The 15,124-nt window shown below is 39.2% G+C and overlaps 1 protein-coding gene across 1 annotated transcript in view; it reads right to left on the bottom strand.

Moving 5' to 3' along the window:
* The window catches only part of asap1b (ArfGAP with SH3 domain, ankyrin repeat and PH domain 1b), a gene marked incomplete in the record, with an annotated part of 78,567 nt that overhangs the window by 42,007 nt on the left and 21,436 nt on the right, over window positions 1–15,124 (bottom strand). The window contains 2 exon segments of the mRNA XM_062441805.1: window positions 2,458–2,603; window positions 7,901–7,973. Of these exon segments, the coding sequence (XP_062297789.1) occupies window positions 2,458–2,603; window positions 7,901–7,973 (219 nt within the window).

The following is a 15,124-nucleotide window of genomic DNA, read 5'->3' as shown; positions in this document are numbered from 1 at the left end:
AATTAGCAAAAACGTTGCCAAACAGCTCGGGTTGCCACGGTTACAGTATGCTCAGCAGCTCTCTAACCATTAGGATCAGCGAGGTCATTTACAACAGCTAAGCTAAGCATTTAAGACCCTGTTCTGTTGTTGGCCAAGTCCACAAAGAGACGTACAGCAGCGGTCAAGGAAGTAAACAACGCTTAATGGCTGCTAATGTATTTCTTAAGTGCTCGTCTTGCTTACGGACGACGTCAGAATCAATCTGACGCTGGCCGGCTGCCGCTGGACTCTAACAGTCTGACATCCTTTGTTTTCTCTAATCAGGGTCGGGAAGGTTACTGTAGAAATGTAATAGGTTACAGATTACTAGTTACTCTATTAAAATGTAATAAGTAATGTAACTATTTCAGTTACTTAATCAAAGTAATGTAACTTATTACATTTGATGACTTTTCTAACTTTCTAACCAATGTTTTCAGCTGTTAGAGGAAATGTTCCCTCCATCTGTCCTTCCTTATTTTTTTCTTCCTTTCATCCTTCTGTCCTTTCTTCTTTCCTTCCTTCCTTTCCTTTCTTCCTTCCTCTTTCCCTTCTTTTGTTCTTCCTTTCTTCCTTCCTCCCTTCCTTTTGTCCTTCCTTCCTTCCTTCTGTCCTTCCTTCTTTCTGTCCTTCATTCCTTCATTCTTTCCTTTCTTCCTTCCTTTTTCCCTTCTTTTGTTCTTCCTTTCTTCCTTCCTCCCTTCCTTTTGTCCTTCCTTCCTTCCTTCTGTCCTTCCTTCTTTCTGTCCTTCATTCCTTCCTTCTTTCCTTTCTTCCTTCCTTTTTCCCTTCTTTTGTTCTTCCTTTCTTCCTTCCTCCCTTCCTTTTGTCCTTCCTTCATTCCTTCCTTCCTTCTGTCCTTCATTCCTTCCTTCTTTCCTTTCTTTCCTCCCTTCCTACCTCCCTTCCTTCCTTCCTTCCTTCCTTCCTAAGATCTAAGATCAGCTGTTAGGGTAAATGTTCCCATTAAGCACCAAAATCTAAGTCCAGCTGTTTTTCATGGATACTGACATGATTTATAAGGGAAATCATTTCTTATAAAGCAACATTTATCTCTCATGTGAAAATGTATTCATTAGTTCATGTAGATTTTGGAATATAAAATAAAGATATTTGATGAATAAAGTGAGTTTAATTAGTACTGTGACTCCATTTAAGTCCATGTGTGCTCCAAATAAGCCCACATCATGATTTATTTACTAAATATTAAAAAAAATATTGATTTCAAAGAATTAAAAACAGCAATATATGTATTCAGTAATATGTTAAATATTAAAAAATTAGGAAAAAACCCTCCTGAGTAAAATCGAGCAAAGGTCTGACTTTAGATGTAACCTCCTTTATAATCATTAACATTTTCATCAGTAACATGTAACTACTTATTCCCCGACACTGATTACAATACACTCATCTAAAAAAAACAAAGGGAATAAACACTCAGAGAGAGATAGCAACAAATTTGGCTTGAATTTGAGTAGAAAATCCTCCCATTTAAGCCAGTAACACATGTAGGGAAATCTAGGACAAGCGCTGTTCATCAATACTCATTTGTAACGCACGCACACACAAGCAGCAGCAGCAGCAGCAGCAGCAGGCCTCGGGGGTTCAGTTATTGAAGGTTTCACAACAAAAAAAAGAAAAGAAATGCTCGATAAAATACTCAACATGGAGAAGAGTCAAAAGAGAGAGCAAAAAAAAAAGAAGAAGATAATAAGAGAGAAATGAGATGATGGTGATAATTTGACTTTTTCTGCAATATGCAGGTAGGAGCTGACAGGTGGGTGATTTAGGAAGGTTTCCGAACGGACACACACACACACATTACACACACACATTACACACACACAGTTGCTCCCGGTGCTGCCAAGTGTATTTATGGAGTCTAATCTCGCTGTCAGCCACACAGGAAGAGAGGGAGAGCGCGAGGACTGGCTCTTCTTCCAACAACAATCACTCACAGAGGATTCAAACAGGACACATTATTCAACAGAAAACGTCAGGGGAAATCCACAGCGGGCAGATAAGAGCCTCGTCTGGGAAAGAGGGAAAAAAAAAAAAAAAAAAAGAGAAAAGAGAGAAAGAAAACAAAGCTCGGAGGTTGATATAGCCGCAGTCAGCTATACTGTCTGACTGCCATGACGGTTGTGTGACTGTGTAGACTGGGAAGAGATTGATGGACAACACTTTCACTTTAAATGTCTTTATATATATATATATATGCATCCATGAACTCTTACCTCACCTTTAACCTTTAAACTCTTGCTCTAATTTAATCTTCAATTTAATCCTAATCCCAAATCCTAAACTACTTACAAGAGAAGTGAAGACGACAATAATATTTTTCTCTCTCTCTCGGTGGACATTCGTTCTTTATCATTCAGCTTTAATTGATATTGTGAGTTTTGTGAGACATTTCGGAGGTGGGGAGGGACTCACCAGGTTCTTCAGAAGGGCGGACAGCTCCTTGGTGAGGGAGGAGAACTTGACAAAAGCCGTTCCCAAGTCGGGGTTATCACGGCTGATGAAGTTGCTCCCGAATTTGTCCAAAGCTTGGGCGTAGTTCTCCTCATTCTGCACATGATCTGTGTGTCGGGGGGAAAAGAAAAGAAAAGAAAGGGTCAAACCGGTGATACTCTGGACTAATGATTAGCGTTAGAGGACTGGAAGAGGAGTCCTGAAGAGGTTTATATGTGTGTAGTGAAACAGGGAGCAGCGGCTAGAAGTCAGTCATTGGAAACAGTGAGTCACATGCAGCTGAAAATGACTCCACAGTAGCTGATAAGGAGGATAAAAATCTAAATAGTTTTTTTTTATTGCTATTTAAATGTGTCAAGTAGCAACAAAAAAAAAAAAAAGAGGTTGGAAGTCGGCTTTGACTCACTGGATGATCTATTGTGTATTTATTTAACCTCCAGTTTAAATATTTAGACCATTAATCAACTATTAAATTCATTTCCAGCCATTTTTTTAAGAGGAAAATTTCCACATTCTCTGGTTTCAGCTTCTCAAATGTTAATATTTTCTGCTTATCTTTACTCTTCTATGACAGTAAACTGAATATATTTGGATTGCAGATTAAAAACAAGACAAGAAAAGAATCAGCAGTTTCATCGATATTGAAAAAGATCATTAATTGGAGCCCTGACTATGTTTTATAATGTGTTTTACAGTTAGTTGGAAAGTTGGCTACACTTTTATGATGTACTTTGTTTACTTCCTCTCTTACTTTTTTATTTATTTACATATTTTGATCTCTTCCTTTCACTAAAGCCCTCCTTGGTGTTGCTTATTCACATCAGCTATAAACACTGTGATGCGACTGTCTTGCATCAAACAGTTGTTCCAGCTTGTCTATTTTATATTATGTATCCGTCCCTTTTAAATAAACCATAATAATAACACTAAGTGGACACTATTTGGATGATTTCAACAACAACTCAACTCTCACAAGGTTTCATAACAAGACCAAACCAACAAGTTTCCCTTTAAGGATTAAAAACAAGTATTGTTAAAGGTTTATATCGTATTATATGAGCACTAGTATTATAACATTTCAACACTGAGCCCTACTAGATGCTGTTTTTTATGAGATGCCACATTAGATTCCTTAATTATCAACCAGACATCTAATTGATTAATTGAGAAAACAACCATCAGATTAGTCGATAATGAAACTGATCATTATTAGCAGCCCTACTTTGATCTAATAGAGTATTTAATGCTTTAAACTACAATTAGTTTTGTATCGTGTTTTACAGTTTGTTGGGAAAGTTCTTGAATAGTTGCCATCTATCACATTCACAAATTTAAATTAACCCTAAAATAATGTTCATATTCTGATCCGCTTAAGTATAATTAGGGCTCTTTCACACCAACAGCAGTTGGTGCGCACTAAACAGTCCATTCGGACCAAAAGCTCTTAGTTCGGTTTGTTTTCGTTGTTGTGAAAGCATCAATCGCACTCGGGTGTGCACTAAATCAAGCGGACCGAGACCTCCAAAAAGAGATGGTCTCGGTCCGCTTGACTCTGCACCAAATGCCGACCTACCGGAAGATGAGGGAACGTCAATCGGACCAATTTTGATTTGTTTGCAGGTGTGAACGCGGACCACACCGCAGCCTGTATGCTACATAGTAACTATTTTATTGCCTGGTGCGGACCTAATAATGGAACTAGTGGTGTGAAAGCACCCTTAGTGTAAATAATGTGTTTTGCATTCATGTTTTCTTTTGGTTTGACACTATTTACGTTTATGGTGTGAAAATACAATTACATTCACACTATATTATGATATATATCTAAAGCAAGCTATAATTATTTACTAGTTCATTTATTGAAAATGCAAGAATGCAACATTTGAGTGATAGGTTTCATGATAACCTTTAACAAGTATACCAGCTTTTTGTAGATTCTGCTATTCCACTTTAGGTAAAGTCAAAGAAATTCAAGGTTTAAGATGTTATTTAGGGTGTTTGTATTGTTTTTAAATGTCAAAATGGATCAAATTTAACCCAAACACTGTGTAAAGGTGAATTGCAGCTCAGCCCAAACTCTCACTTGTCTTTTTTTGGTGTTTATTTTTACTTTTCAGGAGTTTTTCCTTCTCTCTGAATGGAGAACCTGAGGGGTAGACGCTGTTATTTTGAGGCTTTTATAAACTAAACCGACAGAGCTGACTCGCTGGTAAAGCTGTAAAAAAGATTTCACAACAGAAAAGTTTAAGTCATGAGACAAGTGAGAAACGAGGCAGTCACTTTGTCTCTGTTCTCAGCAGCGGTGAAGACAAACACCTGGAGCTAAACGGGCCTGCGAAACGCTTCCAATAATGTTCATAATAACAGAAATGTGAAGAAATACTGTACAGATCCAACGGTGGAAAGTTCCCTCATCGGCGCGGCAACACAAGCGATACAATAGCAAACACATGTGACCTTAAACCTGAGGTGTTTTGATCAGCGCTGCTCCGCAGAGAGACTTTTGGTTTTATACATTTTGACAATAGTAAGTCATCTTTATATACAGTAAATGTCAACGTGGTGAGATGTGTGAAAACTCAGCCATCCATCTGTCCTTGTCGTTAAGCTGGAGACGGAGAGAGAGAGGGGGAGAGAGAGAGAGAGAGAGAGAGGAGAGAGAGAGAGAGAGAGAGAGAGAGTTGGAAGAGGAGAGAGAGAGAGACGTAGAGAGAGAGAGAGAAAGAAAGAGAGAGAGACGTAGAAAGAGAGAGAGAGACGTAGAGAGAGAGAGAGAGCGAGAGAGAGAGAGAGGGAGAGAGAGCGAGGTAGAGAGAGAGAGAGAAAGAGAGAGGAGAGTTGGAAGAGGAGAGATGTTTAGACTGATGCCAGATCTACAGAGAGAGGGAGAGAGAGAGAGAGAGAGCGAGAGAAAGAGAGAGAGAGAGACGTAGAGAGAGAGAGAAGAGAGGAGAAAGAGAGAGAGAGAGAGACGTAGAGAGAGAGAGAGAGCGAGAGAGAGAGAGAGAGAGAGAGAGAGAGAGAGGTAGAGAGAGAGAGAGAGAGAGGAGAGTTGGAAGAGGAGAGATGTTTAGACTGATGCCATATCTACAGAGAGAGAGAGACGTAGAGAGAGAGAGAAAGAGAGAAAGAGAGAGAGAGACAGAGAGAGAGAGAGAGAGAGAGATACGTAGAGAGAGAGAGAGAAAGAAAGAGAGAGAGACGTAGAGAGAGAGACGTAGAGAGAGAGAGCGAAAGAGAGAGAGAGAGAGAGAGAGAGGAGAGTTGGAAGAGGAGAATTGTTTTAGACAGATGCCAGATCTAGAGAGAGAGAGAGAGAAAGAGAGAGAGAGAGAGAGAGAGAGAGAGAGAGAGAGAGAGAGAGAGAGAGAGAGAGAGAGAGGAAGGTCAGGTGAGACGAGCATCCTGCAGCAGCCATTTTGAACTTTCAACATCACTGGACGTCCAACCGATGCTATAATTACTATCCAGGTCACGTCCTCTATCGTTTTCAGGGCTTTTAAAAAGATCTACTAAACCCTGTCTACACATAACAAGATTAAGAGATGATGATGATGATGATGATATTTACATTTATATTATGACATTTGGCGACTTGTTACAGGACAGCGACTCAAAAAGAGAAGAGCAGCTACAGAAGTTAACAGGAATAATCTTTACCACCTTAAATTACACTGTCAGCATGCTAACGTTGTTGCTAATTGTCAATAAAAAATGAAATAAAGTACAGCTGAAGCTAATGGGGATGACTTTAGTTTTGGAAGGACATTGTCATAAATTTAATTAATTGGATGAAATATAGTTATAATCTGATGATGATGATGATGGATGATGGTAGTTAAAGGATTATCAGAGTTCTTATAAACTATCTGGATGGGGAAACATGAACGTCTGCAAAAAAACAAGCCACTGACTGATCGATGTTGTCATTCCCAAAGTAAAGAAAACAACATAATTCGGATATTTTATTGGTTTATTCTAGTATTTCTGGAGTAAATACTGTATATCGGATCATTTAGCCAATAAAACTTTAAATATATCAAAGTTTCAACTATGGATTATTTTCAATATCTATTAACCTGCCGATTATTTAACTAATTAACCATTTTGTCTATAAATTTGGTAAAAAGGTCCTTTATAACTTCCTAAAGTCAAAAGCGATGTCTTTATATGTTCAACCAACAGGCCAGATTAGAAAGATAAACAGTTTTCTTTCATGTTTGACAAAGAAAAGCATGAAATCATCACAATAGAGAAGCTGGAAGTATATCATTTGTGTCATTTTTGCTTTAAAATATGACTAAAATGGTTATTCAATTATCAAAATAGTTGCAGATTCATTTTCTTTGGATCATCTAATCATTTTATCGACTCATCATTGTTGGCAGCTCTAACATATGTTAAGAATTTGATATTTATCTTCCAAATTTTGTGAGGAGAAGGTTTTGAAACATCGTTAAGACTTTTGTGTTTTCTGATAAAACATTTAACATTTAAAGAATCGTATCTAAAACATTTCAGACCAATCATTTCAGTCTCTGGAGGAATGTGTTTGTGTTGGCGGGAACGTCTAACATCATGGCTGCACCCTCCAGTCCAGCCATTCATTTTGCATACAAAGAATACACAAAACATCCAATTCTGTTTCTATTTTAAGATCACACACATAAACTTTGTTGTCGCTATAATCGCTCTAACTATCACTTGTCAAAACCTGGAGACGTCTGAGCTTTAGTTTAGTTTAGTTTTAGCTTGTTTATTTTTGAATTGCTCATCAATATTTACCGTCTTACTGTGCAGCTCTGCAATTCCACCTTAAATAATTTCCCCTCACAGGATCCATAAAGTATATAAATCTAATTAAAGGTTGAATCCAATCAAGGTAATTAACAACTATAATAACAGCTGACTCATTAGAAATAGTTTCAGTTGTTCTTATTGAGACTTTTGAAGTTTCTGTTAGAGGTAAACACTCTTTTCTTTCTTTCTTCTTCTTCTGTGGAGAACAACCTCACTCCTTTTCTTTTCTTTTTTTTTTTAAACTTTTGGTGGGACAAACATCTGAAACTGTCAATTTGCGGGGAGGAGGCAGTTCTCGAAAAAGTATCCAGTGGAAAATTACTGAGGATCTATGTCACAGCAACGAGCAAAACAAACTCAGGTGTTGGTTTCTGGGACACGAAACACCATCTGTCCTACAAAAAGGCAATGTTCCAGACACACACACACACACACACACACACACACACACAAACACACACAAACACAAACACACAATCCTCATTTTTTATTAGAAATATTTAATAAATCGTGGGCTTTCATGTGAGGATTTATTTTGGAAAGAGTAGCGAGCGTGTACCCGACCCGTTGAAGCCTGATAATTTTTAGAAACAGTCCGTCTCACCTTGTCCTGAATTGTAGATGGCCTTAACTGACTTCTTCACCTTCTGCAGGGAGGTTCGGTCCTGGTCCAACGCCTGAGAAAAAGAAAAGGAGATAAACAAGAGGATACTTTTAAAACATCTGAAGTGGTTTCGTTTAAAAAAAACAGCAACAACAAAAAAAAGGCAGTGAGGTTATCTTATACTTTAACCCTCCTGTTGTCCTCGAGTCAAGGAAGGAAGGAAAGATGGAAGGAAGGATGAAAGGAAGGAAGGAATGATGGAAGGAAGGAAGAAAGGAAGGAAGGAAGGAAGGAAGGAATGATGGAAGGAAGGAAGGAAGGAAGGAAGGAAGGAAGGAAGGAAGGAAAGATGGAAGGAAGGAAAGAAGGAAGGAAGGAAAGATGGAAGGAAGGAAAGAAGGAATGAAGGAAGGAAGGAAGGAAGGAAGGAAGGAAGGAAGAATGAAGAAACGGAGGGAAGGAAGGGAGGAAGGATGGAAGGAAGGAAGGAAGGAAAGATGGAAGGAAGGAAGGAAGAATGAAGAAACGGAGGGAAGGAAGGGAGGAAAGTAAAGAAGGAAGGGAGGAAAGATGGAAGGAAGAATGAAGAAACGGAAGGAAGGAAGGAAAGAAGGAAGGAATGATGGAAGGAAGGAAGGAAGGAAAGAAGGAAGGAAGGAAAGATGGAAGGAAGGAAGGAAGGAAGGAAAGAAGGAAGGAAGGAAGGAGGGAGGAAGGATGGAAGGAAGGAAGGAAGAATGAAGAAACGGAGGGAAGGAAGGGAGGAAAGTAAAGAAGGAAGGGAGGAAGGATGGAAGGAAGGAAGGAAGGAATGATGGAAGGAAGGAAGGAAGGAACAGAGGGAGGAAGGTTAAAACCTATTTTTTTTCTCACATGAAGAATTTAACACATAAAAAACAACAATATTTTTCTCTATAACTCAAAGCTTTCTCCATGAAGCTAACACACAATACAACAGTTCACTTTCTGAATGTGGCGTGAATCATTGTTTTCGACATCGCTGCCCACTGGAGCAAAAGTCCCCTTTTGTGTTGTTGGTATATCCCATTTTAGGCTAGACTTCCAGGCTATTTATAATCGTAATTATTCACAATGAAACATGTAAACACTGCCGACTGACCTTATTGTTAAGTGTGAGCTATCTGTCTCACTTCCTTTGCAATTTCAGAGATTAATGTTCGGAGTTGAACGTCTAAAAAACCCACAAAGCGATTCAAATAATGACCGATACGAATAGAAAATGCTATAAATCATGGCGCAAGTGCAAGTAGCTCCTCATTTAACGATGATGCATATCGTGTCTATATTTAGAGAAAACTGTCCTCGTGTAACCTTTGAACTAATTTATCCGAAAAAAAACACCCAGCTTCACACACAAGGAAAATTCATCATCATAAAAAAAACATCTCATCATGCGGACTTATCGCTTGGCTCGCTCTTTCGCCAGAGAAAATAACAATTACATATGAAGTTACACCACATTCTCACTCACACACACACTCACACACACACACACACACACACACACACACACACACACACACACACACACACACACCTCATCGGTCATACAGAAATCACACTGCTAACAGTTCGACCCTCTAATCTGCGAGTCGGCTCTGTTTGAAAACCGTTCCTCCTCGCGTGTTTGATTTGTGACCTGATTTTAAAACTAAACACGAGCACGTCGAACATCCCGAATTAAGTGAAATGTTATATTTTGATGACCCCTTTAACTCAAAATGTTATTGTAGCCTTTTTAGATTTACAGTCCTTGTCTTTTCTTTCTCAACCACATATTCTCACACATTTTATGTGTTTGTTAGCTTTCATTTTCATTTCGACACTGTTTTCTTCTGCGTATCTCACCTCTCTAGATGACATTTGCATGTTTGGTTTTTTTTTACAGTTTATAGCCTCACTTGAGTCGCTCTTTTTGCACCATTTTCCTGCTCTTTTTACCATTTTGGTTAAGCAAACCACTACTGATTATATTAGTATAATGCTGTAAGTTTAGCACATTGTTGAGGATAAATTGAAAGTTTAAAAAAAGTACCAGACATGACAGATTATGTGACTGGTGATGTGTAAACCTCACCCAAACCCAAAGAAGTGTGATTCATACGCCACATGTGCCACTTTAATCAGATAATCGGGTGAAATGTCATTTGTTGGGCAACTCTGTTCCTCTTTTTTTTTACCAATGAAAGAAACCATTGAAATTACTCAAATAAAACCACTTCTTCTAATGCTTTTATGGATGAATTATGGTGCAAAAATGTTTTATTTTACATATGTATCTATCCAATATGATGCATTTTAATCAGCAGCACCAACTGGACATGATCCTTGCGTCCAGGAACCACAATGACCCTTGTAGTGAACGTCATGGAGGCTAATACCTACACTCAATATGTCTTGCGTCTTATGCATGTCTAACATATATAATCTGTTAACAAATTTGGACACACCTTCCCTTTCACTTCAATGAGAAACTGACCGGTCCTGTATAATTTTGAGCCAATGCTTCTTCTATAATCTTTTTAATTAAGTTTCTAGCAGTTATTTAGCAGATGTATTTATCCCCCGCCTTCCCAGATTTCAACCCACAATGACAGTTGTGATAAAATGAAAAGCAGATGTTTGTTTATTGGAACTGGCTTGTTTAGTGTGACGCACGGCGAGAGCATTTACAACAATGTTGAGGTCAAGCATTTGTCCCTGCTGTGTGCTAAACAACCTGGAGGCGTCTCTCACACAGCGACGACATGAAAATCAACCTGTCATACTCAAACGCCATCTGCCTGCACAGGCATCCATTATCAGTTAATTTACTGCAAGAAAAAAAAAGGCTTAAACAACACCTGCATTAACTTGTCTTCTGCTAAAAGGATTAAAAATGTGAGTCAATGTGAGTTAGTGGGTTTTTTTTTAACAATAATGTATTCTGACGGAAACAAAACATTTCATATCCATAAGTTCATTTTAACCACATGGACAATGGAGCCGTAACTCTGCCATGTTTTGTCATAATAGATGATAAACACCAGCGAAAACACCGTTACATGAAGGTCACACACACACACACACACACACACACACACAACAGTAGGCTAATTAAATTTCACAACGTAATTAAGCCGTCCTTGGCCTCCTCTGGACAGTTTTACATGACTCTTCCCCAATTATGGCAGCAGCAGTTTGCTGCCGCAGGGCCCGTTCTGCCAGGGCCGAGGCCTTTGATCCCCTCCGCACATGGGAACAAACTCTGCTGCCCGACATCGCCTCATTACTTCACCCTGTGTCTGTTTGACTTAACAGTGGCCCCAAAACAGACTTGGGTCAGTATCTATTGCCTCTGTATATAACATTATCTAGAAAATAACTTTTAATTAAATTCTTCAGACGATATGAAAACATACTTTAATGATGTAAAACTTGAGGTTCATAACTCCTGCTCTCTGATAACATTAGGGAGATGCCTCAGAAGCCTCTATTGAGAGATAAAGAAAATAACTAAAAACAAACATAAACTTGCCTGTCTCGTTCAAGCTGGCAACACAGGCCTCATTAATAAAGCAGACAGCAAACCACCACCTGAAATATATCCCCTCTGGTTGCAAAATATCAGGTTTTAAGGGTCAGATTTCCTTTACTTTTGTCATTTCTTATGCACTTCCATACATAAAACCCCCTGAATGCAACAAACAGTGCAGAACAATAATAAAATATATAGAAAACCAGGATAAAATAGATTAATATAGATTAAAATGGCTTGAGACAGCCATGATTCAAAAGCAAACTTTAGGGAACTTTTAAATGTCCATAAAGTGCATTTATAGTCCATCGATGGCAGGTATGAAGACAACTCATTGTGTTTGTTAAATGTGCTTCAGGCTGTCCAAAAAACATGTTTTCATGGGAAAAAAAGAAACTGTGATGACATGACAATAACTTATAAACATGTTGTCTCCGTTTCTGCTCTTCTGCTGCATGTTATGTGCTGCTACAACACATGGAGTAAAACTATGCTATAATTCAAATATCTAGTATTTGTGCACCACATTGTTTGAAGACTGTGTGTTTTTCTCTTTGGGGCTTTTTAAAATATCTTTATGATTGTGGTACCAAGCGGACACCATCGGATTAGACCCCCCCCCCCCCCCCCCCAATAACAGACTCCACATTCATCAACGAGACGTGTTTTTCCTTTAGTTCGAGTCCGTCTGCACTTTCAACACCCCCATAAGTAAATCTGTGAATATTCAGAGGTTGTATTGCTGTGTGCTGATTAGGATGAAGAGCACAAAACAGGCAGATTGACCTTTGTGGCACCCATGTTGAGAGCAGCTGGCACCGTCACCAAAGGGGTCGCCCATAATCCAATATCTGTGCTCTTGATTAAATATTCAGCTGGGAAAAAAAAACCTTTCCATATTCATTTTTAGCTGCTTTTTTTTTTCATCCTCGATTTGGGTTACATTGCTCATGCATCAACACATTACTGATTCAGAGAAATCAAATTTGTTTACTGCTTTATATTGTTCATTTTAAGCATAAAAAGCCCACCTAATTATTAAAAATAGCATCACACTGGACAGCATTTCAATGTTAAATGTGACTAATGTAACTTGGAGAGATTGGCTTTTTTTAGAGCTGTTTTCTCTCATCTTTGCAAGGAGAAGGAGAGAAAAGAAAAAAAAAATCAATGAAATAGCGCTGTCTTGGCACACGGTCTTTGCAAACCCTTGGCAACAAGCAAGAATGCATCCAAACTGTGCTCTCCAAAAGGCCGACAACTATTGAATATAGTCAAAGGATTGTTTTTATCTGCCAGCAACCAATGGCGAGCTCCCACTCAATCCAGGGGGATTAGCAAGTGTGACAATGCCAAAACATCTGTGGTCGCTTGTCTCTCCACCCAAACAGCAAAGTGATGCATATGGACGATTTATTTAGTGCTGCTGAGAAAAAAGAAGCAAAAGAACATTTCATGGCAGTGTGCTATTCCAGTGAGAAATATCCATCTTTAAAGCACCATTTGTGCTGTGAGAGTCAACACTTCTGTGTCAGAATGCTTTTAAGTTAGAAGTCTGTCCAAGACGGAGCTAAAATGAGGTCAAGGGGCCAAGAGAAGGGGAGTAAGAGGTGGTGGAGGTGCATGGTGGCTCAGTAAGATCAGATTTTAAACAACATGATTTAAGTTCATCAAATGTTTAATACTAATAATCAGGAGGCTAATATCTTCTGCCACTTTTCTTGAGACACACTTCTGTACTTACATTTAATATTTTGAGTGCATAAGTCGGTTTGCAATGAGAAGTATGAAGAAATGCCGATCAAAACCAGTCAAAAAGTTGAGTATAGACACTTCTCACCCTCAATAGTCACCATCTTGGCTACGTAGCAGAAGGGGAGGAACCACTTTTCCTACTGGAAATGGCGGCTAAGGACGTTGTAACTATGGTGAACATCGCCACACTAGACAAATTTAAGGTAAACATGTTTTTTGCACTTAGCACCACTATACTGTTGTCACATATAAGCCATCAGTCGGTTTACTGGGTTAATTTATCAGTCTGTAATGACTTGGTGCAAATTCTAACACTAGCTTGCCAACTAGCTAATCATTATTTCCAGTTAGTGTGCAGCAACCGTGTTTGATTAGAAACAACACTAACCTGTCGAAATATGCGCACTACACAAGCAAGTACATAGTGTACACAGTGTACTAACAGAGGTATGCACATTGAAAGACAGATAACATCTCACTTGTAAAAGCGAGAAACAGTAATCACGGGTCGAAGAGGCTGGACATGGATTGATACTAGACTCTTCCTAGCATACCCAAAACTCAGATCCATGTCATGTCTGATCATGTTTTGGGCATGAAAATGAACATACTGTCTTTACATTAATACATTCAGTTTGTTAGATAGATAGAAGACGAAAAAGTAACAACAAATAGTCATACTTTAACACTATAATTCTTGGCTTTTGCTTACAGGATGACTAAATTAATATATTTAGTAATGGATTAAAACTACTGCAGATTAATCTTCACCTTCAGCTTGTATGTAATGATGCATTCATTACTGGCCCTCACCTACATGATAGTACTCTAGTAACGTTTAATAATAAAAGGTTTCTGTATCTATATGTTGATTGTGACGCTACGTTATTCCTGGTATTTTGCAGCATTGCCCACTATGAGCTTACAACCTCTTACTGGGGCAGTCTGAATGAAAAATCGGAGCTTGTTTTTTGGATAAATTGCGGTTCAGCAGCATGAAGAGCAGTTGGCAGCCACACGAACCACTTCATCAACAAAAAAAATACCTTTAAAAAAAACAGTCGGCAATCAAAAGGGTGGAAGGTTGAGCGATTGAGGAAACAGAAAAGGAGGGAAACCGCTCTATCCGTTTATGTAAGACCTGTAAGATGTTTCCAGCAACGAGAAACAGGAGTTTAAAAATAGTTGTAGGGACTCAATCAGCCAATGAACTCAATTATTTCATACTTAAAACATAAATATCTCAAGACAGGACCCCACAAACATCTTTCCAACGGGGGTGGGGAGTGAGCTGACTTCCTGTTTCCCAAACAACCTCGCACAGTCATGCCCGGGAGGTCAAAGCCTCCGAGGAAATTGGTGGTTGGTTGAAGTGACTGGGCATGACTGACTTGAGGTCTGTCTCAGCTTCACGCTTCCTGCCCGAGGCCTTATCCTCCCTCAGCAGCCCTGCCGTTTCCCCTGCAGCCGTCCTTTTGACAGGAAGCAGGAAGCGGCCAAGCTTGTCAGTGTCCTGTCCCGGGTCGGCAACCCTCCCGTCTAATGACACCAACTGCTCTCGCTTACTCTCTCTCTCTCTCTTTCTCTCTCTGTCTTTCTCCGCTGACAGCTGAAGAATCCAAAAAACAACAACACTGACTTGGCTGTCTGCTGTCTGTTTTTCATGATTTGCTGATCCACTCTTGAGATTCTTGCCCTGAACTCATCCTTACCAGCTCCGCATCACGTTGGTGGACGTCTTCACAGTTACCAAGGAGACGTGATCGAATGGCCTTGTCTCACACGCCGGCTCGACATTCTTCTCCAAGTTTTTTTTTAGTTTTTTTTGCGGGAAGCAGCTCTGACTAACTCTTTCTCTCTCTCTCTTTCTCATGTTTGTCAGCGGCGACTCAGCAAAGTGCCACTGTGGCAGATTTTTAACTCTTCAACCA

This window comes from Scomber scombrus, chromosome 20 (genome assembly GCF_963691925.1).
Source record: "Scomber scombrus chromosome 20, fScoSco1.1, whole genome shotgun sequence".
NCBI classification, from domain to species: domain Eukaryota; kingdom Metazoa; phylum Chordata; class Actinopteri; order Scombriformes; family Scombridae; genus Scomber; species Scomber scombrus.
The sequence above is the reverse complement of the archived record's forward strand: the minus strand, read 5'-3'. Positions and strand labels throughout refer to the sequence as shown.